At 36.2% G+C, this 21,593-nt stretch overlaps 1 protein-coding gene across 1 annotated transcript in view; it reads right to left on the bottom strand.

Moving 5' to 3' along the window:
- TSG101 (tumor susceptibility 101) overlaps positions 1-21,593 on the bottom strand; it is a 31,769-nt gene that overhangs the window by 7,915 nt on the left and 2,261 nt on the right. The window contains exons 2-7 of the mRNA XM_070428180.1: positions 20,635-20,719; positions 18,640-18,705; positions 17,581-17,744; positions 14,566-14,692; positions 10,763-10,829; positions 6,858-6,949 (exon numbers count right to left, since the gene is read on the bottom strand). Of these exons, the coding sequence (XP_070284281.1) occupies positions 6,858-6,949; positions 10,763-10,829; positions 14,566-14,692; positions 17,581-17,744; positions 18,640-18,705; positions 20,635-20,719 (601 nt within the window). The remainder of the gene's footprint in view (positions 1-6,857; positions 6,950-10,762; positions 10,830-14,565; positions 14,693-17,580; positions 17,745-18,639; positions 18,706-20,634; positions 20,720-21,593) is intronic.

The following is a 21,593-nucleotide window of genomic DNA, read 5'->3' as shown; positions in this document are numbered from 1 at the left end:
CTAACTCTCTATCTCTCTCCCTTCCTCTCTGTAAAAATCAATAAAATATATATTAAAAAAAAAAAAAATTGTGTGTGGCTAACCAGCATACCTCAAAAGTCCCCACATCCTGACCTTTACCCGTGCAGAGTCGGATTTCACAAGTGCCCTTGTACAATTCCAGATTAGTAACAACACAGATTTTGAGGAAGTCCTAAGCAAAAACCTCATTTAAATGTCAGGATCCAATCACTAAACTTAGTCCTTAGGAAATAAGACAGTTTTCTACTATTGGGAAACCAATACTCTACCCAATGAATATGATAGTTCAATGAATTATTTAGGTCATTATCTTCGAAGTTCACTACCACACAATTTGGATTTAAAACAATTTTTAAACAATTTTATCTTTTTTTTTGTTTTTTTATTCCTCACTCAAGGATATTTTTCCATTGATATTTAGAAAGAGTGGAAAGGGGGGAGGGAGAAAGAGACAGAGAGAGACAGAGTGAGAGGACTATCAATGTGTCCACCTCGACTGGTTGCATCCCACACATGCTCTGACTAGCGCTAGGGATCAAGTCTGCAACGGAGGTGCGTGCCCTTTACTGGGAACTGAACCCAGGACATTTCATTGCCTGGGCTGACACTCTATCCACTGAACCAAACCAGCTAGGGCAGTTTTACTTATCTTGTAACAGTACTTACTACTGATCACTACTTCCTGTAACTTAAATACAAGTTAACTATGTAAATAGTAACTTTCTTGACCTTACCTCTAACCGGCAAAAGCAAATCCCATGCCTACCATTTTTACTTAGGATCTTACTGGCTTAGACCCACATAATAGTCTTTGGTCTGGCAATTATGCTACAGAGCAAACTATGGAGGCTAAGCAATCCCAAGCAGTAGCTTACTGACCATCTACTCAGAAACTGGATCAAGCCCACTATTTCCTTTTATAACAGAAATGAAAAATAGGTCAATCTCTGAAGTAGGAACATTTCACACAACTATACAAGCACTTCTGATTCATACTATTAAGCTCAACCAGGCAAATTCATTAAGCTGCTCACAAAAGGCTTTTATTTATAGTCTCTGTAAGTTCTAAACTATTGCCAGGCTCTGTGCAGGCTATGGAACCTTCTTTCAAAGAAAGAAGGGGCTCCCTCAGTTTGTTTTTTAAACACTATCAGAGTTTAAAACTTAACTCATTAAGCCCCAGGAAAGTTTCTATAACCACAATGAGAAAGTTTATAGAAAGCCATCGGCAGGTTTACGTTTCTTGAAAATAAGCACACACCACAAAGAAAGATTTAAATTACATTATAAAATCAAGTTTTCAAAAGTGGAGGAACCTTATTAAAACAGGATATAAAAGTAGTAACTACAAAAAAAATGATGCTACAAAATCATTCAACTATCATCATCATAAAGATGACAAATGCTACTGGCAGGCATAAGCACAAAAAATAATCTGAAAGGTAGTAAAATTCCATCCTTTAAAAATGAGTGAGAATCAGAGTCATTTCTTAAAATTATTTTGTGAAATAGGGTAAGAATTACAATGTTAGAGGTATCCTATTGGAATAACAACAGGAAGCCAAAGGAATTAGCTTCTCCCTTCTTTCATTTGTTGATTAAAAAAACTAAAATCCATTGTTAAATGACATGAAGGCTTTTTTTTTTTAAAGCTTTCAAAATTTTATCATTACTGAAGCAGATAACATTTAGCACAGCAAGCCCTCTGCATATTTGCACTCATAATTTACTGACTGCCCAAGACTGGAAGAAAGTGCTACCTACCTTGAAGATGAGTTAGGTATTCCCAAAGGAAGTGTGTCAAAGACTGGAGATGAGATGCCCAAACCCACACACAAGCAAGTGTGCACTAGTCCACCCACATGAGCCGGGTGTCCAGGTGCCATACCCTGGAAGGACAGTTTCTGTTAAGCCAAACTCATTAATCCAGGGCGGCCAGAGAAGGAAGAATAGCATCGGACAGGACAGTCAAGAAAACCTTGCCATGTTCACTAGCTTCTATCCTCACAGGAATGTTACTCAATAGGAAGCTTTCAGTGTTTCTCTGCTCTTTTTCTAATTATTAAGTATAGAACAACGAATGGAAACATACAGAAAAGAAATAATTCAGTTGCAGCATTTATAGGGTTTTCTGCTCCGACACCTTAAACAAGACTTCAATGGTAAAACTGGTTTTTCAAATGTCTGTTGATAATACCTTTCCAAACGTGCTGTTTCTGATTCTTGTTTTTGATTGAATTTAGAAACAAAATCTTAAAATCGCATTATTAAACTCTGAGGTTGAGATATACAGTACTTAGGAAGATTTCCCAAGAGAAATTCTGTATTAGGCACTGGCTTTAACACTAGGGTTACCATTCTTAATTTTCTAGTAAAGAATGGAAACCAGCCGAAACCGGTTTGGCTCAGTGGATAGAGCGTTGGCCTGCGGACTGAAAGGTCCCAGGTTCGATTCCGGTCAAGGGCATGTGCCTGGGTTGCGGGCACATCCCCAGTGGGAGATGTGCAGGAGGCAGCTGATCGATGTTTCTCTCTCATCGATGTTTCTAACTCTCTATCTCTCTCCCTTCCTCTCTGTAAAAAATCAGTAAAATATATTAAAAAAAAAAAAAAAAAAAAGAATGGAAACCAGTTGTCTTCTGTTGGGTGTGTTGTACCATAAGACAACCCAGTAATTAAGGCTGTACCTTTTTTTTTTTTTTTTTTTTAATATATTTTATTGATTTTTTACAGAGAGGAAGGGAGAGAGATAGAGAGTTAGAAACATTGATGAGAGAGAAACATCGATCAGCTGCCTCCTGCACACTCCCCACTGGGGATGTGCCCGCAACCAAGGTACATGCCCTTGACCGGAATCGAACCTGGGACCCTTCAGTCCGCAGGCCGACGCTCTATCCACTGAGCCAAACCGGTTTTGGCAAGGCTGTACCTTTTAGTTATTTTAGACAAAATGACAAAGATTAAAAAGAAAAAAGAATTATATTAAACTCAAGCATCATTCCACACAAGATGGTGGTGTATTACTGTGGACCTTGCTATAATACAAATCTTGGTTTAAAATTGTCACATATAAGTTATTCATATATCCTAGGTACCAGCTTAATGTGATAGGAGCATCATCAATTGAATATATATTTCCCTAAGCATCTTGCTTGATAGCTCCCAACCAATGATTGTCGTGAAAGATTACAGGGGGAAAAAAAGTGGGGATAAGTACTCATTCTTCAATATTACCATTATTAAACTATAACAAACCAAAGATCATACTGTATGTACATTAAAGACCTAGGATTCAGAATTATAAATCAACATCTACATAGCTTCCTGAAATAAATCAACCTTCAAGAGAGAACTTCCACACTTTGCTGAGATTGGGATTAAAGGCTTGCCAAACTTTTAACTCTTCTGTTTGACAGGGTTGTGTTGGTGGTGGCAGTAAAGACCTAATGTTTCTATCTCTCTCTCCCTCTCCCTTAAATCAATAAAAATATATTTTAAAAAACCCACAAAAATATAGTTATTTTTTGTATTAAATATTTTTATTTAAAACATATTGCCAGTTAGATTGATTTTATTTAAAATATGTTCCTGGTTAGGGGACACTGTGCATATTAGGCTTTTATATAGATTCTTGAACATTTGCTAGATAAATCTTAAATCTTTCTTAATTTGGATTATAATATCCAACAACTTCATCACTCCCAGATTACTACCACTAGCACATCAGGATCTCTCAGACGGTGTGATGTGTGAATCAAGGTGGAAATGAACTGATTCCACATCAGGCCACTCTTCCCTGTCCAATGGAGTTTGGCATTCTCCATGGAATGCCCAGTTGGGGACCAAAGCTTCTCAAGTGCCTGTTTTTCAACTCTGAAAACTTATGAATTACCACATATCTATACCTGCCACTGCTTTCTTCTAGCACTTGCTATTGAGAGAACATATAAACAAGTATTAATGTTGTCTTGTAAATTTAGTATCTATAACTCGGTAGTGGCCAAGTAGTTTTAAACCTTTAAAACCAGAGTTCAAGTTCTCTTACAGTTTTCACAATGTCAACTTCGTCAAAGTTATATGCCCAGTCCTAACAAAAATGTTTCACTCTAAAGAAATATATACTTTAATCTGAAGAAACAGAAACTTAAATGTTTTTGTTTTTTAAAATTGAAGTTTTAGCCTGTTATCAAGAAAAGTGGTAAACTTTTGATGCCTTTGTTAATATCTGCAATGGACAGAAAATCTAAGGAAAGTTGTCTAGTTGCACATCTTTTCCCACTGATCTTCCAGTAGAAATGTTTTTGGTAGTCACTTGCAAAGATGACATCCAAAAAATATACCTGGTCTTAAAATGACTTCAAGAAAGAATTTCAGTTACAGGTTGTAGCTTCCCCCTCCCTTAAATAATGCAAGTGTATTAAGCCCCACTACAATTGCCCAGGCCTGATGGAAAAGCCTCATCAACAGGTTTTTCATTATTCAACGCTGCCAGCACTGCTTGGTCAATGCCCTCAGTGAGCTCCAATCTCATGAAGGTGATGTTAAGTCTGGTTAGACAGCTGTCTGCCCAAGTAACAAAAAAGCTATAAAATAAGATGAGACAAAACAAATTATATGATATTCTTTTAAATGTTGTTCAAAAAAATAAACTGATGAACGGAGTTGATCCAGAGATATGGAAGCATGAAACAGACTGAGGAATCTCAGAGGGAAGGTGTGGAAGGGTGAGTGGGTGGGAAGTGATCAACCAAAGAAATTGTATGCATATATGCATAACCCATGGACACAGACAACAGGATGGTGAAGGCCAGGGCAGAGGGAGGAGGTGGGCTAGAAGGGGTCAATGGGAGAAAAAAGGAGACATATGTAATACTCTCAACAATAAAGATGAAAAAACAAAACAAAACACTACATTGAATGGAGTCAGAAAGAGCTGTTTTAAGTCCCAAGATGTGCATCCATCCTCAGTCATCTCTACTCTCTCAGAAGAGGTTGCTATAAGGATGCCATCTCTATTACTTCATTGTTAAGTGGTTTATTTACTTCAATATTGTTGGAGATGGTTAAAAAAACAACACTTGCACAGGCATCCCCATCAGCAATAAAAAGACATTTGTTAGTTAATGGTGCCTTTAAACAGGTGTTTGTTTTACACCATCAAATCAAAACCTATAAAGGGAAACTATCATGTTCCACAAACTTGAAGGATAAATAACCACATTCATTCTTTCCCATGGCGACAGCAGCACAGACAATAATAGCACCAATCCTAATAACCACTGATAGAAAATGTAACTGTTTGTTAACTCTGGTATTCAAATGATACATTAATGTTCCTGCTTTGCTTTATTACAATTTTGAAGTTCACCAATGTTTTGTACAATGTACTACTAAAACATAATGAAAAAATCAAGCAGGTAAGCCACAAAGGTTAGAAAAATGATATACATTAAAGGATATCTTAGATTATCATAAAATAATTCTTTCTAGCCATTCTAAGAAAATACTCTTAAAAATACAATGAAATATTGACTTGATAACCTATTCTAAAAACATAAATATGAGATTTAACTTTGAATATGCCATTTTCCCACGTTCCTGTTTTTGGATATATGGTAATCATCTATTCTAAGCTATAAAATGCTTCATACCTATAGTACTGAAATGAGTTAACACTGACGGCCTCCACAAATCAAAGGATACAGTATCATCGCAGTGAGAAATAGGGTGACAAAATAGCACTATTCCCATTTTATTGATGCTGCCTGAACCAAAATTAACAGCGTAACAAGATTCAGTGTGCTTTGCTTATGGATGAAAGATCTCCCATCATTTGGGTTTCTAACTCCATTATTTAAATTATATTGTAGAATAAGAGCTACAGTAAAATGAGAACATTAAAAAAAAAATCAAAACCATGACACTAGAATCTCAACAACTGGAACGTATCAATGACAAAAACAGTGGAAGAAAATGCTTTCTGGGGGCAGTATTTACGTCAGATTTCAGAATGGTTATAATTTATCAGAACATGTAACAGAAAAAATAAGCTTCACAAGATCCTACATTCACTAAGGCACTTGGCAAAATATTTATTAATGAACTTCTATATATCAAACACTGTTCTGATGATGGGGGTGTGTGTGTGTGTGTGTGTGTGTGTGTGTCAGAGGTTGGTGGTAATGGTGGTAGTTGATTGGTAGGCCTGACTGCTCCATGCAAGACAGCAGGCAGTAAACAAATTCCAAGACAGAAGAAAAGCAGGAGATAAGGTCAGGATCGCATAGGGCTTTGTAGGCCTAAGTATTTGGGACTGAACTTTGGGTGAATTGGGAAAACAATGAAAGGTTTTGAGCAGAGAAGTGACGTGATTTATTTTCACAAGATCATTCTTGCTGCTGTTATAAACAGATGTGGGAGGCCAAGGAAGATGCAGAGAAACCTTTCAGGAGGCTTTTGAAGCAAATAATTTCAAAAGTAAATTAAGAGTTTTTTCTCTAAGGAGGATTTTAACATTTCAATGTAAAAATAAAAAGCAGGGGCGGGGCAGGGAAGGATAAGGATAAGACTAATGGTGTTTAAAAACACAAACTTGTAATGAGGAGTAAATAAGCCATAAAGATCTAGTGTGGACTATATTGTATTATAATTTCATAAAGTGACATTGCTACAATGGCAATATTACAACATATAAATGTATCAAAGTAACATGCTGTACTCCTTAACTTACACAATGGTACAGGTCAAATTTATTCAATAAAAAAGTGAAATGTACTCTTCACAACAGGAGACTCACTCTCCTTACGTGGAGAAATACGATTTTTAAGGCTACTTACCAACAGTGGTCACGGGAGGCTGAGAAGGGTACTGGGAACTTGTTGTGGCAGGATACGGACCACCAGGTGGGTAAGGACAGCCTGGGTAACCACTAAAGAGAAGAACGGAAAACATTAAATATTAAGATGACCCAACATTTCAGTGTCTTTAGAACCCCATTCAGGAAGTTAAACTTGACATGTCATTCATTTACTAGTTCATGACTTCACAGTTTTGGAGCTACAGGTGTCTATTCAAGCAACGTTCTATAGAAATTCCATAAATGAGCCCTAACCCGTTTGGCTCAGTGGATTGAGCATCGGCCTGTGGACTCAAGGGTCCCAGGTTCGATTGCGGTCAAGGGCATGTACCTTGGTTGTGGGCACATACCCAGTAGGGAGTGTGCAGGAGGCAGCTGATCGATGTTTCTCTCTCATCGATGTTTCTAACTCTCTATCCCTCTCCTTTCCTCTCTGTAAAAAAATCAATAAAATATATATTTTTAAAAATGTCATCCTCATCTCTAGAGGCTAAGGATGTCCAATTAAAAAAAAAAATTCCATAAATAACACTAGCTTTATTCTCAAAGTGAATGGTTAAAATGCTCTTGCTTGGCCCTGGTTATCTGAAGGTCACCTTCACAGCAACAGAAAGCAACTAGACGCAGTGGTTCTCAACCATCCTAATGCCACGACCCTTTAATACAGTTCCTCATGTTGTGGTGACCCCCAACCATAAAGTTATTTTTGTTGCTACTTCATAACTGTAATTTTGCTACTGTTATGAATCATACTGTAAATATCTGATATGCAGGATGTATTTTCATTGTTTGCGACCCACAAATTGAGAACCGCTGAGTCTAAGGGCAGTTCAACAGCATCAGAATGGGAAGCAACAAATATTTTGTGAGAGAATTTTTCCATTCTGATTTCCTATCAAATAGGGAAATTACACTATTTAGTTTTTACCTGTGGTTCATTGATAATCTTTGTTAATATGTGATCTGAAAATACTACCTAAATAGTTTTAAAATTTTTCTTCTCACTCTATAAAAGCTTTGTGTTATTCATGCATTCACATAGAATTGGAAGGAACTTTCCTTAGAAGCATTCTCCTCCTATTTTCTATCTAACATTGTTTCATAAATACCATTTACAATATCCCTGACAATAGTATCACTCCTCTTGCATTCTGGAGCCATTACTGAGTAAAAGAAGAGCTACTTGAACACAAGCACTGTGATACTGTGAGACAGCTGATTTGATAACTAGGAGGGTTACTAGGTGACTAACAGGTAAGTAGCATATACAGCATGGGTACACTGGACAAAGGGATGATTTATGTCCTAGGCAAGGCGGAGTGAGACAGTGCAAAATTTAATCATGGCACTCAGAACGCCATGCAGCTGAAAACTTATGAACTGTTAATTTCCTAGGTACGAACTCTCTTTTAGGTTTTTAAAGAGCCCTTTTTGATATAAGTGTATTTTAAAAAAAAATTTCAACATTTTTATGTTCCTTTTTCTTTATGTACCTCTTCAAAATTTACTATTATATTTAAGGCACTGTGTCAGTACTTGAGGCAGAAGCTAAGATGTGAATCCATTTCTTCCTCAAGATATTACTAATAATTAAAACAGGGCAAGATCCCTGTAAAAAAAAAAAACTTGATAGGATAAAGGAAATAACACATGCTAAATCAAAGTTCAGGAGAAGGAGAGCAGAAAATCAATACTAGTTAGAGGAGATCAGGGAAGGTTTTGGGAGATGTGTAATACCTATGAAAGTTGTACCTACCTAATTCTCTTCAATTCCCCTACTCATAACTATTTTCCAGCCACACTAAAGTGTTTCCCTATTCTTTCCTGGTTTTTATTTTTATTTTTTTTGGCTTGCATAAAACTTGAGTGGGCTGGACTTGATAATAAATTTCCTCTCAGTTATCAAATGTTATTACTCTTTGCTGCTCCATCTACTTCTAAACACCTAATTTTCTTAAGGTCATCATTAAAAACCAGTACTTGCATTTATGAAGCTATCTCTAAGCTCTCACTTCCAAACAAGATGTGACACCTTCTTTTAAAGCTCTGTTTATTTATCACAACACTTACCATTTTCTGTCTTTTCTGATACCACAGGAACTGTTTTCTAATACTCTTAATACATGCTTGCTAGTACACATATCAATACTGGGACAACCATGCTTGACATACCTTTTAGTTTCCTTGTATACATCCTGCAGATGCTAAATAAAACTGAAAAGTTCTTAAGATTTGGAAGAGACCTTAGAGATCAACTAGTCCAACTTTTTACAGCAAGAATAAAGACTCTCAAAAAAAGAAAATAAGACTCTCATAGCCATTGTTTTAAGATAAAGATTCTTCTTCAGTCACTGATTTATTAATTCTCCTTCAGGACAAAGGGAGAAGAGAAAGAGGTTCTGGCTCTTCTGCCAAGACTTCTTATATACAGAAAGACATCGATGGCAATGTGGATATAGTTACCTTCACACATCATCAACATGTTATGCTTTGAGATGAAAAGTTATGTTTCATAGGAAAAAAAATCAAATCTTTGAAAAATAGCTGTCTCAAAAAGAAACTTCTTACAAATAACCTCACAAAACACACTTTTATTGTTACATATAAGTGGGTAAAGGTTATATTTCTGTCAACATCTTCGGCCTTCACTTTTATTGACAAGTTTCTTTGCAATGGCTTTATTATTCAGAAGTCCATTTCCCTCTTGTCCTTCCAACAACGATTCCCTACACATCTTAAGTTCCTTCTTACTAGCAACTGCTAATTATAAGCTGTAATTTCAGGACTTCATACAAAATTCCATACCTAAAACTTAATCAGAAAATTAAGGGCCTCAAAAAATCTAAAACGTACAGCTTGCTTATATATTATAATCATAGGAATCCTTCTCTATTGCACCTGACAGATGTTCATCTAATTTCTGCTTACCTGTCTAATGTGACAGAACCCATACTACCTTAGAAAGCTAGTCTCTGAGATTAAGAGAAAGACCCAGAAATAAATAAGCTTGCTAAATTTAAGTTATAAAATCCTACATATTATATATGTAAATCTATATATTTAGCCATAGCAGTTATCTGTTCAGGAAATCTGACTGCATTTATCTGTGAGGGTTATCTGGCCCTAAGAAGAGTTAGCAGGGTTAAAAACTTCTTGTTAATTGTTAGAGTAGCTGGAAATCTCATTCAGGCACCAGTATATGCCAGTCTTTCACTTGAAGTCTGCCCAAAGACCACCTTTCAAAACTATTCCTAGATTTCCAACGGAACAAGTACACATTTAAAGAGGTTGGTTTTTTTAAAAAAATATTTTTATTGATTTCAGAAAGGAAGGGAGAAGGAGAGAAAGGTAGAAACATCAATGATGAGAATCATTGATTGGCTGCCTCCTGCACGGACCACACAAGAGATCGAGCCTGCAACCTGGGCATGTGCCCTGACTTGGAATCGAACTGTGACCTCCTGGTTCATAGGTCAACGCTCAACCACTGAACCACACTGGCCAGGCCAGAAAGATTAAGTTTTTAAAAAGGGTATTAAAATATTATTCTCCTGGCTGAATTCGTTAAAAGTCGTATTCCTTTAACCTTTGAGTCACTTACACTGTTCCCTAGGGAAGCAGCAAGAATTTCAAGGTCCAAAGCCAATCAAAGATCATTGTCATTGTCCTCTCCCTTTCCTCTCTATAAATGGGACAGGGTACGTTTCTCTAAAATGGAAAAAACTCCTTTAGAGCGATGTACATACCATAAAATTCCACCAATACACCCAATTTTACTTTCATTAAATTGTTAACTAAATTTAGTTTAATGCCCTGGCACCTATTATTTTGACTCTAGATCAAGAGAGTTTCTAATAGTTATTTAAAAAATGAATTTTTGATTACCTGGGATTGGAAGGGTATCCGGATGGGTATGAAGAGATTCCACTGGGCATGCCTGGCATGTAGGAAGCTGAAAATAAGTTTTAACATTTTAAAATAATATTCATAGTCCTGGTACATAAGTGATCACATGAGATATATCACTGTCAAACCGTAGCAAAATTTCACACAAAGAATCAAAAATTTCATACACTTAAAGAATCCAAATCTCAGCACTAAACAAAACAAACACTTCACCCACATTAGTTCTTTACTTCAAGCATAATGCTCTGTAAATCACATAATTCTCAAAGCATTAAACATGAGTTAAGACAACATAGGTGACAATCCCAACAAGGACTACTGGCAAATAGGTCAACCTGGTCAGCTCTGCAAGCTCTCAAGAAGTCTCCAATTTGAGACAGGAACTGGTTTAATTTGGAATTTAGAAGAAGGTAACTCTGGTCCAATGTCAGCTTCTTAGTGATCTCTGTATTATATCTAAGAAATCTTAATATATTTCTTTTAAGACTATGTTGACCGATTAGCACAGCTGGTTTTGTTGGCTTGATTGAAGACTTGAAAAGACTTCAAATTACTATGAGAAGTCCTGTACAAAACATACATTCAGCTAGAATAGTTTAAAACAAAACAAAAGCTTGGGAATACTAGGGGAAAAAAGCTCAAATCTAGCAAGCTTAAAGAATGTTTTACATATATTTTAAAGAGAAAACCAATGACAGAACTAGTCAGTCGTGCCAAGAGGCTAATCAACATAGAGGAAGAAAACAGAAGTTTGATGTTAAATGGAAATGAGCTGTCTTAGAATCAATGTCTTCAGTGAAATTTTTCTCACTGAACATAACAGTGAATTATCCTTAATCCAATCAGTATTTTAGTGCCTTCTATGTGACAGGCACTGGGAATTTGATGGGAAAATAAAAAGGAATTCCTGGCCTCAAATTGCTTATAATCTAGTCAGGGAGATAAGCAAGCAAGGAATAATAGTACAGAGTGATAAGTGTTAAGTCATATAGGAGGCAGGTAATTTAAACCTAGGAGGTGGGGTAAACAAAAGTGATCTAGTAGAGGAATGGTATATGAAGGCAACAGAGGTGGGAGAAGTATGCTGGACTCTGACCCAGGACCACAGAAGTCTTTATCAGAGTTGCCGAGCATACATCTCTGAGTACCAGTGTTCATAGTCTTCTAGTTAGGATGGATCTATCCATGTCCTAAGTAAAATTTTTCTGAAGCTAATGGTGTTCAATGCTATTTCAGAAAGATAAGAACCTCCCAAAATGTCACAATTACTAGATGACATAAAGTATCTTTTTTCCTAGGGGCAAAGCACAGTTGATCTTTATGAACATCAAAGAATGAGGCCACTATTAAGTGTCAGCAACATACATAATCAATTAATACCCCCATGCTAGTTTCTCTCTCACACACATAAACCACCACCTCATAGTTACAAGCAAGCAATTTTCCTTTTCTGAGGTTCTGAAAAGCTAACAATTCTACTAAAGCCTTCAAATTTTGATTTTGGGAAACAAATGCTATTTGGAGTGAACACTGGCAGGGAATCATATAATGAAGTGAAGTCATTTTAGAGCCAGAATATAAGGGATACAAATACACATAATGGATAGGGTTATTTTAAGGATTAAATAACAATGAATATGAAGTGCTTAACTGTGTCTCATTGTTATCATTCAATAAATGTTTTTCTAAAATAAGTATTTTTTATTGATTTCAGAGAGGAAGAGAGGAGAAGAGAAACATCAATGATGAGAGAGAATCATTGATCAGCTGCCTCCTGCTTGCCCCGCACTGGGGATCAAGCCTGCAAAATGGGCATGTGGCCCTGTCCAGGAATCGAACTGTGGCCTCCTGGTTCATAGGTCAACCAGTAAGCGATGCTGGCCAGGCCCATTCAATAAAAGTTGACTGTTAGTTGTCAAAAACGAGATCTGAACGTAACACTTTTTAAAGCATGAAAGTTATCCTAAAATAGATCAAAAGTGTTTTCATGCAGGAGACAGCCAATCAATCAATGATTCTCTCATCACTGATGTTTATATGTCCCTCTCCCTTACTCTCCAAAACCAATAAAAAAATGTATTTTTTAAAAAGTGTTTTTTTAAAAAAAATATATTTTATTGATTTTTTACAGCGAGGAAGGGAGAGGGATAGAGAGTTAGAAGCATCAATGAGAGAGAAACATCGATTAGCTGCCTCCTGCACATCCCCTACTGGGGATGTGCCCGCAACCAAGGTACATGCCCTTGACCAGAATCGAACCTGGGACCTTTCAGTCCGCAGACCGATGCTCTATCCACTGAGCCAAACCAGGCAGGGCTAAAAAGTGTTTTGACTAAAGATAATAATAGTGATAAAGAAGTATATGATTTCTCAACTAGAAGATAATATTTATTTATGTATGTACCCAAATTTCTGAGCTATTCCTTGATGTGGGGAACAAAATTCAAACTTTAATTTCTTTAGTTATACCTAATAATATTGTTTAAATGTATAAAAATATTAAAACTGGAGAGGATGGGCAATAAATTGGTCTTTTAGTTAGTAATTTACTTAAACTAGTTCTAGATCACTTCGCAAAATTGAATTCCAATAGTACCCTCTTCAATGTAGTCTCTTTCTACAATGTTGTGCTTCCAATGTCAATATAAAAATGAAAAAAATTTAGGGGAAAAATGTTGCTCAGGAGACTGCCTAAATTTCTGAAAAGGCTAGCTTTATCTTAAGTGGTCACTGCTATGTTATTTGAGCAAATAAACATGAATAATGAAATAAGAAATATTTGCTTTTTGAAAGACATATGAGCAATATTACATAGTCTTGGGTACTGGAGACAACAGAATTTAAGATGAATAATACCTAGAATTTTTATTAAAAGAGGTACTAAATTCTAAAACCAAACTTACTCTGGGAAGGCAGGAAAGGAAAAGTAAATGGGTTCAGAAAGTTCTTTCTATTAAATTCGCATTCAGTTTCTGAGTCAAGATACTCCTCAAGACAGAATGGATTAAAAAGGAAGAATAATTTTAAGCAGAAAAATTAAAGCTCATGTAATCTGACTTATAAGATAAATAAGTCTGGGTAATTATTATCTTAAGCAAAGTTTGTAAAATATAATCACAACTCAAAACAATGAAATCAATGCAGGTTTATTAAAATCAAACAAGTACAACCAATTCTCAATTATTCAGGGTGATTTTAAGAATTATTAAAAAAAAATAGTTGAGATAATGTACACCAACTGGGGGAGAATTGTTATTGACTCTATGCCCCCGTGCCCTTCCCTCAAAGGAAAATCATGAATTGGCTGTACTAAAGAGAAAAAAAGCTGAGAGCTAGATGTCCAATTGTGTATACCCAGAATAGCTGAATGTGAATGATTTATGACTTTGTTTTTGATTCTTATCTACAACACTGACCCTGGAGTTGCAAAGAAAAGGAGAGTTCAGACTACCTTTCAAGTTATATCTGCTTCCATAAATGACCAAATAAGGCTATTCTATGGCATGCATAATTTTAAAAAAATTCTAGCTCTATCCCAGCATTCTTTCTCCCCCATTTTGGAATGCAGCACACCAGAGTTAGATTTCTACCCACAAAGGAAAGCCCAAATGCCAGTCTTTGGTGGGAATCTGTACATGCAGATGTGAGGCCTCAGAATATCTCCAAAAAATCCACTAACTTGATAAGCTAGAAAGCAAAGTGAAGTCATTAAAAACATTTTGTTAACAAGGTTTTCTGTCTTTTGTTTCTGAGTTTAAAAACCAAATCTCAATTCTACTTACTATTTGGTGGCCCTGTTGCCTGGTATGGTGGATAAGACGCTGAAACTGTAGGTCGAGAGAAGACTGGAGGTTCATCTCCAAACACTACAATCATGACCTGAATAAGCCCCAACAGGTCTGACTGAGGCTAAAAACAAAAAACAAATTTAAGTCAGCTACAGATTTAATTTTCAGCAAAAAGGAAGTCTGGCCATTTCTTACCAGTTTTCAACTCAGCTTGATAATATTCTTTACAGGACCCCCAAACACAAAATTTTCATTTAATTAATAGAGCTATGTGATTTTCTTTTTAAACGTATTACTTATTTATGTGTAGCAAGTCTGCTGCTTCATGTATAGTATTCCCCACTTATCTAAGGTTTCAAGTCTGCAGTTTGTTACCCATGGTCCTAAATATTAAATGGAAACTACAGAAAAAGAAGTTCATGCTAGTTTTGCTGCAACACTTCAAACTGCAAAAGTTATGGCCACAGTGTGTGATAAAGTGGCTTAGTAAAGACGGAAAAGGCATTAAATTTGTGGGAGCCCTGACTCATAGCTTAGTTGATTGCTGGTTTGATTCCTGGTCAGGGCACATGCCAGAGTTGCAGGCTCATCCCTGGTGAGGGGCATGCAGGTGGCAGTTGATTGATGTTTTTTTTTCTCCCTCTCCCCTCCTCTCTCTTTAAAAATCAATAAAAAAATCTTTAAAAATAAAATTTGTGGAAAGAAGACATGAACAGAAAATGTGCTCCAACTGACGGTAACATGTTGCATCAGGAAGCACTGAGCCTCTCTGAACACTTCATCAAGGGATTCTCTGAAACAAGTGATCACGTTCACATAAATTGTATTATAGTATACTGTTACAACTGTATTTTATTACTAGTTATTGTTGTTAATCTCTTACTGTGCCTAATTTATAAATTAAACTTTATCATAAATATGAATGTATAGGAAAAAAGTCACATGATACATGTACTTCGGTACTATCTGAAGTTTTAGGTATCTACTGGGGGTCTTGCAATGTAACCCCAATGGATAACAGGGGGCTACAGTATATTAAAAAAAGCAGTAACCAAAAGAATATACTGCAAAATTCAGGTAGTATTATTATTCGTCTGACTCCATAGAGCTAACCAAAACATATCTCAAATGAACAAATTTAGTGCTCTGTTACAAATTCAGGAATGAACACAGCAGTAGTCACAAATATTAAGGCCTTTAAAAGATGATGTTACCTTGGAAACACATATTCTTAGATTAATTTTTATTAAAGATAGTATTATAAACTCTGAAATCACTGGCAGGCTATCTCAGAAATCACTTGACCAGAAATCGAACCCGAGACCCTTTGGTTCTTGGGCCGACGCTGTAACCACTGAGAAAAACTGGCCAGGGCTGCTTAGCTTTTTAGCATCTTGTCTTTGAAGCTTAGGAATCCAGCATATCTCTTAAGGGGAAAATGCAGATTATCTTGTTTATTTATTTATTTTTAATATATTTTTATTGATCTCAGAGAGGAAGGAAGGGAGATAGAAACATCAATGATGAGAGCAAATCACTGATTGGCTGCCTCCAACTTGCCCCCTACTGGGAGTCGGGCCCACAACCTGGGCATGTGCCCTGACCGGAGTCGAACTATGACCTGGTTCGTAGGTCGACATTCCACCATTGAGCCATGCTGGCCGGGCCTGTTTATTTCTTTGTAACTTCCCCTTCTCCCAAATTTTGGTTCCTAAAGGATTGGCTGTATTGGCATACAGAACAACTACTGTTGTCTTTTCAACCTTGTGAAATAGCTAGAAACTCTGCAGGTTTCTTTGCCTCTCAGCGAAGGCCCTCTGCCCAGATTCTCAGCCTCTTACCCTGTGGCAAAAATCAGTAAATACTCCCAGGGGAAATTGGCAGAATGTTGGCTTATCCCTTGCAGTTCTCTTCACTAGTGGTTCTTGTCCCTTAAGTCTTATTGCCTCAACAGTTCTCCAAAGCCTTAGAGATGTTGTTTGTACTTTGTTTTTTTTCTAGTTATTTTGATAAGAACACTGGTCTGCCAGAGCTTTACCATCAGAGGCAGAAACAAAAGTTTCTTATTAGTTCTTGAAAGGAACACTCTGAGTAATGAGATTTGAACAGTTAGACAAATATATGTCATCAGTATACTATTTTTTATTTATTTATTTTTATTTTTTATTTTTTTAAAATATATTTATTGATTTATTACAGAGAGGAGGGGAGAGGGATAGAGAGCCAGAAACATCGATGAGAGAGAAACATCAATCAGCTGCCTCCTGCACACCCCGCACTGGGGATGTGTCCGCAACCAAGGCACATGCCCTTGACCGGAATCGAACCTGGGACCTTTCAGTCCTCAGGACGACGCTCTATCCACTGAGCCAAACCGGTCACGGCAGTATACTATTTTTTAAAATGCACTTCCTACTGTGTGAATTCTACCTATTCTTAAAGGTTCAATTCAAGCAAATAAAAGTGACTGTGTGTATTCTGTAAATTACCAAGCTCTATACAAACATAAGATATACAGTCACGTGACACCTAACAACGGGGATACATTCTGAGAAATGCGTGGTTAGTGATTTCATCATTGTGTGAACATCACGGAGTGCACTTTCACAAACCTAGATGGAATCGCCTACTACTGTAATTGTATGTGCTATACTTCTATATGACTAGCAATGTAGTAGGTTTGCTTATACCAGCATGACCACAAACATGAGTTATGCATTGTGCTATAATGTTAGGATGGCTACAACATCACTGGACAATAGGAATTTCCAGCTCCATTATCTTCTGTGACCACCATCGTATATGTGATGTTATTGGTTGAAATGTTGTCACAGGGCACATGACTATATTTGTTCTGGAGAGCCTTTTCTGATTACTCAGCTCAGCAATTGTGACCTTATATGAACTTATCTCCTCCTTGGAATCCTCTCCGTGTATTAACAAAAAGTAGATGCCAGTAAGTAAAATTTATAAAATACAACAAATTCACAGAACACTGTTAATACTTACGTGTTTCCATTCGTGTAGATAAGGAAGATATATTTTCCCATTTGCATCAACATGCTTTCCTGTTTTAATAGTCATTGAACTAGTAGGCTTAACAAAACAGATAGGGGGATTATATGGGTATGTGTCCAGCAGCCACAGGCATATTGGAATATTATATGTATTACCTGAGAGAGAAAGAAACTACAGTTACTCCATTTTTTATTATTTTTCAATAATGGCTTAGTAGGCGAGCAAGAGAGAGCTACAAGTAAGCAACACTTTTTAAAAATCACAACAAATATTTTAATATTTCAAAGTTCTGTTTAAGATCAGTTTCTTAAATTTTCAGTTTGTAAAATACATCAGTAGGATTCAGTAGGTAACTGATCACTACTCTGCTAAGTGTGTGCTTGCTGCCCTAAAAGCATTCTTCATGAATTATCTTTCAACTCAATCCATTCTTTGCTACTTGACCCCCGACATTTCAGTTAATAATGTTCACTGAGAAGGGTCATACAAGGAAGACCATGGATTATGGTATCCTATCAGAAAGTGATAAAATTCTGTTGCCAAAGCTAATCCAACAGTCAAACAGATGCTGATTGGTGGCCACAAGTTGACCAATTCATATGGCATTTTCAGTGATAGTTATTCAATCAACGATGTCATCTTGTTCTCTTGGCTTTATGTAATAGAATCTCTTTCAGTTGAGAAATCTGACTTTAAAGCCTCTATTTTAGCCACTATACTCTATAGCTACCACTGTTAGAAAAGTCTGAATGGGGTGGGATGCTGAACTAGGAGGCATTTAAGATTCTAGTTTTAAGATTCTCTGATTCTATGAAACGTCAGGACAAGGAGTCACTTATTGATATACTGTATGTTGGTAGGAAGGGAAAGAGTAAGCTGAAATAGTAGGTGCTACTGCCAAATGAAGTTCAATTTCAAAAGAAGTTAAATCTCTACATCATCATGAAAATCATGAGGAAATAGGTTTAATTTACTTATAACTCTTTGACAATATATTATGTGAATCAAAATGCATCTATACTGGAAACGTAAATTACATAAGATACTTACCTCTATAAAGCACAGGAACTGTTCCAGTGAGGTTCATTAGTTCCCTGGAACTGCCATCATTAAAAACTGAAAGGAAAGAATAATGATTTAAACATGAGCATTGTAGATGTTCCCATTAAGTTATTCTTTCAGAAGTGCTGGTTAAAACTCATTATTACCCTTGAAATGCGTTAACTTGTTAAATGTATCATCCATTTTGCCAAATAACAGAGTATCCTTTGTTGATTCACTCAATGCGATCAGTTTTTAAATGAGTAAAGAAAAGATGCTTTGAATTACTTGGAAAAATGAATATGAGTGCTACAATCACAGTAATTATGAGCTCTGCCTCCCCAACTAACACGATTATAAAATTATGTAAAAAACACTATGAACTAATACCATACTAAATGTTAGTTTAATATCATAAAATTTTAGATTCCCCATGTTTAGCCCAAACATAGCATCAAACCAGTTTTTAAAAAGAGTTTTCACAATGAAATATAGACACCTCTTAATACGAATATTTCTCATACCATATCACACAAGTTTTTCTAACTATAACTGACTGATTAAATAAGGCACACATCATTTGTATTATATTGGCTGCTATTATTTGTAATGATTTGGTATTAACTCTGTACCACATAGGGAAAAGGCTGTAATGTGAAGTACAAGAACAAAATACTGTTGACCTTTAGTTCTTTTACTTACTACTGACAATTATAAACGATGCTGTAATTTATTCTGATTTTGTGGTTTGGTTTTCTTTTTTAAAAAAAACACATCTTATTTAAATTATGACTTACTTTATTCTAAAAGCATATTGATAATAATGGTTTGGACATGGTCTGGCCATATAACGCTAATGTAAGGTTTGTTCAATGATGTTGGAGTCTTTGTTACTCTTTTAGTATGAAGTAAAAACTGTCACAGTAAAATTCTAGCTCCAGTCCCCCTCCATCCCACCCACCCCACTGAAGCCAGTTTTAAATAAACTAATTTTGGTAATACAAGTTTTTTTTGCAGATCTAGGTACCATTGTACAGTACGTGGACATGAAGTAGAATCGTGCCCTAAGTTTGAAAGAAAACTTGAAGTTCACGTCTTTGTTGTTCAGGAAACTCAGGACTGACTGTCCCTCTGTTGCCTCCCACCTCTCCTCACCAGGCTCCTAATGTTTTCAAAGCTCTAGGGGTGAGGGGAGTGTAGAGTGAGAGTCTCAGCTACAAATTCAGCTCCTTGTCCTCGGTGCCAAGGGTCTCCTAATGGACAGGAGCTCTTGGCCCTGGCACATAAGGTGTGGGGCCAAAAAGACTATTTTTTAAAAAGGAACAACTTTAGGTATTGTTATTTCTTACTTAAAACCCAACTTCACTCATCTCAATAACAAAACTGTCACCTACGCACTCTACAGAATTAAGCATCATATTTTAAAAATGTTTTCCTCATCTACAAAATGAGTGATAGTCCAGCATATAGTTGCTGAATGTCTTCCTAAGAATATTCAGAGATGCTGGGAGTAGGGAGGAATGTGTCAGTAGCTAATTAACTTTAGGATACACTACAATATATTCTCCCCGCTCTTGGTGAGGTAGCATATTAAAGGCTCTGAGAAACATTGCAACACTGCTGCAAAAAAGCCCACTTAATTTTGTTTAATCTGTCACTACTCAAACTTAACCATAGAACCCAAACTCCCAGCAACATTCTTCACAACTATGGATAATACTTTGGGAAATGATTAACTAAAACATCTTTAACAGCCTCGCTAGGTCTAAATTTGCAGAGCTGTATCTTAGAGTAAATTTTTAACACTTAAAATAACTAAACAAATATAAGACATTATTATTAGATCTTGTAATTTTCTATCCCTCCAACACTTATATTAGGTGGAGGTTTAGTCCTACAATAGAAAAAAACAACAATCTTAAAAGGAAAATGAAAAACCTACAATAATTAACAAAAGGAGTAAACTCAAAGTACAGTGATTGATATTTTATTATGTAAACTCACCATAAGAATCCAATACAGGTTTGAGATCTTTGTATAATGTAATCACATTGATAGTTTCACGTACAGTTAGGTCTCTGTATTTGTACTGAAAAGCAAAATCACAAGAATTTAGTTTAAAACCAATGTACATATTTTACTGCTAGGTTAATTTTCTTCAAATCTTATTTTTTAATAGCAATCTTCTTAAAAGTACAATGGTTCTGACTAGTCATTAATATTAAAGCCTGAAAAACTTAGTTATTTGTATAAAGCAAGATGGACTAATGGTATAAATATACCGCCATAAATTGCTAAAATGACATAGGAGGGTGTTAACTAAAAGTTATATTTAAGTTGGGAGCTAAGATAATGTTCAAAGGAAAAAGTGATCTGTAATATATAAAAAGATAATATAATGTTGTATGTCAACTGTACCTCAAAATAAAATAGGTCAAGACAGGTGGAGCAAAGTACTATGATGGGTGCAGGGTCCCCCAATCAGACAAAGAATCAAGAACCAGCCCTCACCAGTTTGGCTCAGTGGATAGAGCGTCAGCCTGTGGACTGAAAGGTCCCAGGTTCCATTCCGGTCAAGGGCATGTACCTTGGTTGCGGGCACATCCCCATTGGAGAGTGTGCAGGAGGCAGCTGATCGATGTTTCTCTCTATCCCTCTCCCTTCCTCTCTGTGAAAAATCAATAAAATATATTTAAAAAAAAGAAAGAATCAAGAACCATCACCTGTGTCTAGGGTCCTGGCTATCAATTCCTACAGGAGCCACGCCCAACTGAAAGAATAACACCTGAAGCTAGTCCTCCACCAGAGTATGAAATTTCACAAATTGATGCTATAGATTCCTACCACCTACTTATTGGCTGGAGAAAAGATGCTGATACTCAGAATTAATATTATCACTTGTAGGAGACTCAGTTTTTCAGATATTGGGCCAAAAAACTAAAAGATAGGTAGAATGCCTTCTT

This window comes from Myotis yumanensis, unplaced genomic scaffold (genome assembly GCF_028538775.1).
Source record: "Myotis yumanensis isolate MYYU_CA2020_CCGP unplaced genomic scaffold, mMyoYum1.0.hap1 SCAF_10, whole genome shotgun sequence".
Taxonomy (NCBI): Eukaryota; Metazoa; Chordata; class Mammalia; order Chiroptera; family Vespertilionidae; genus Myotis; species Myotis yumanensis.
This window is presented reverse-complemented; position numbering and strand designations above follow the sequence as displayed.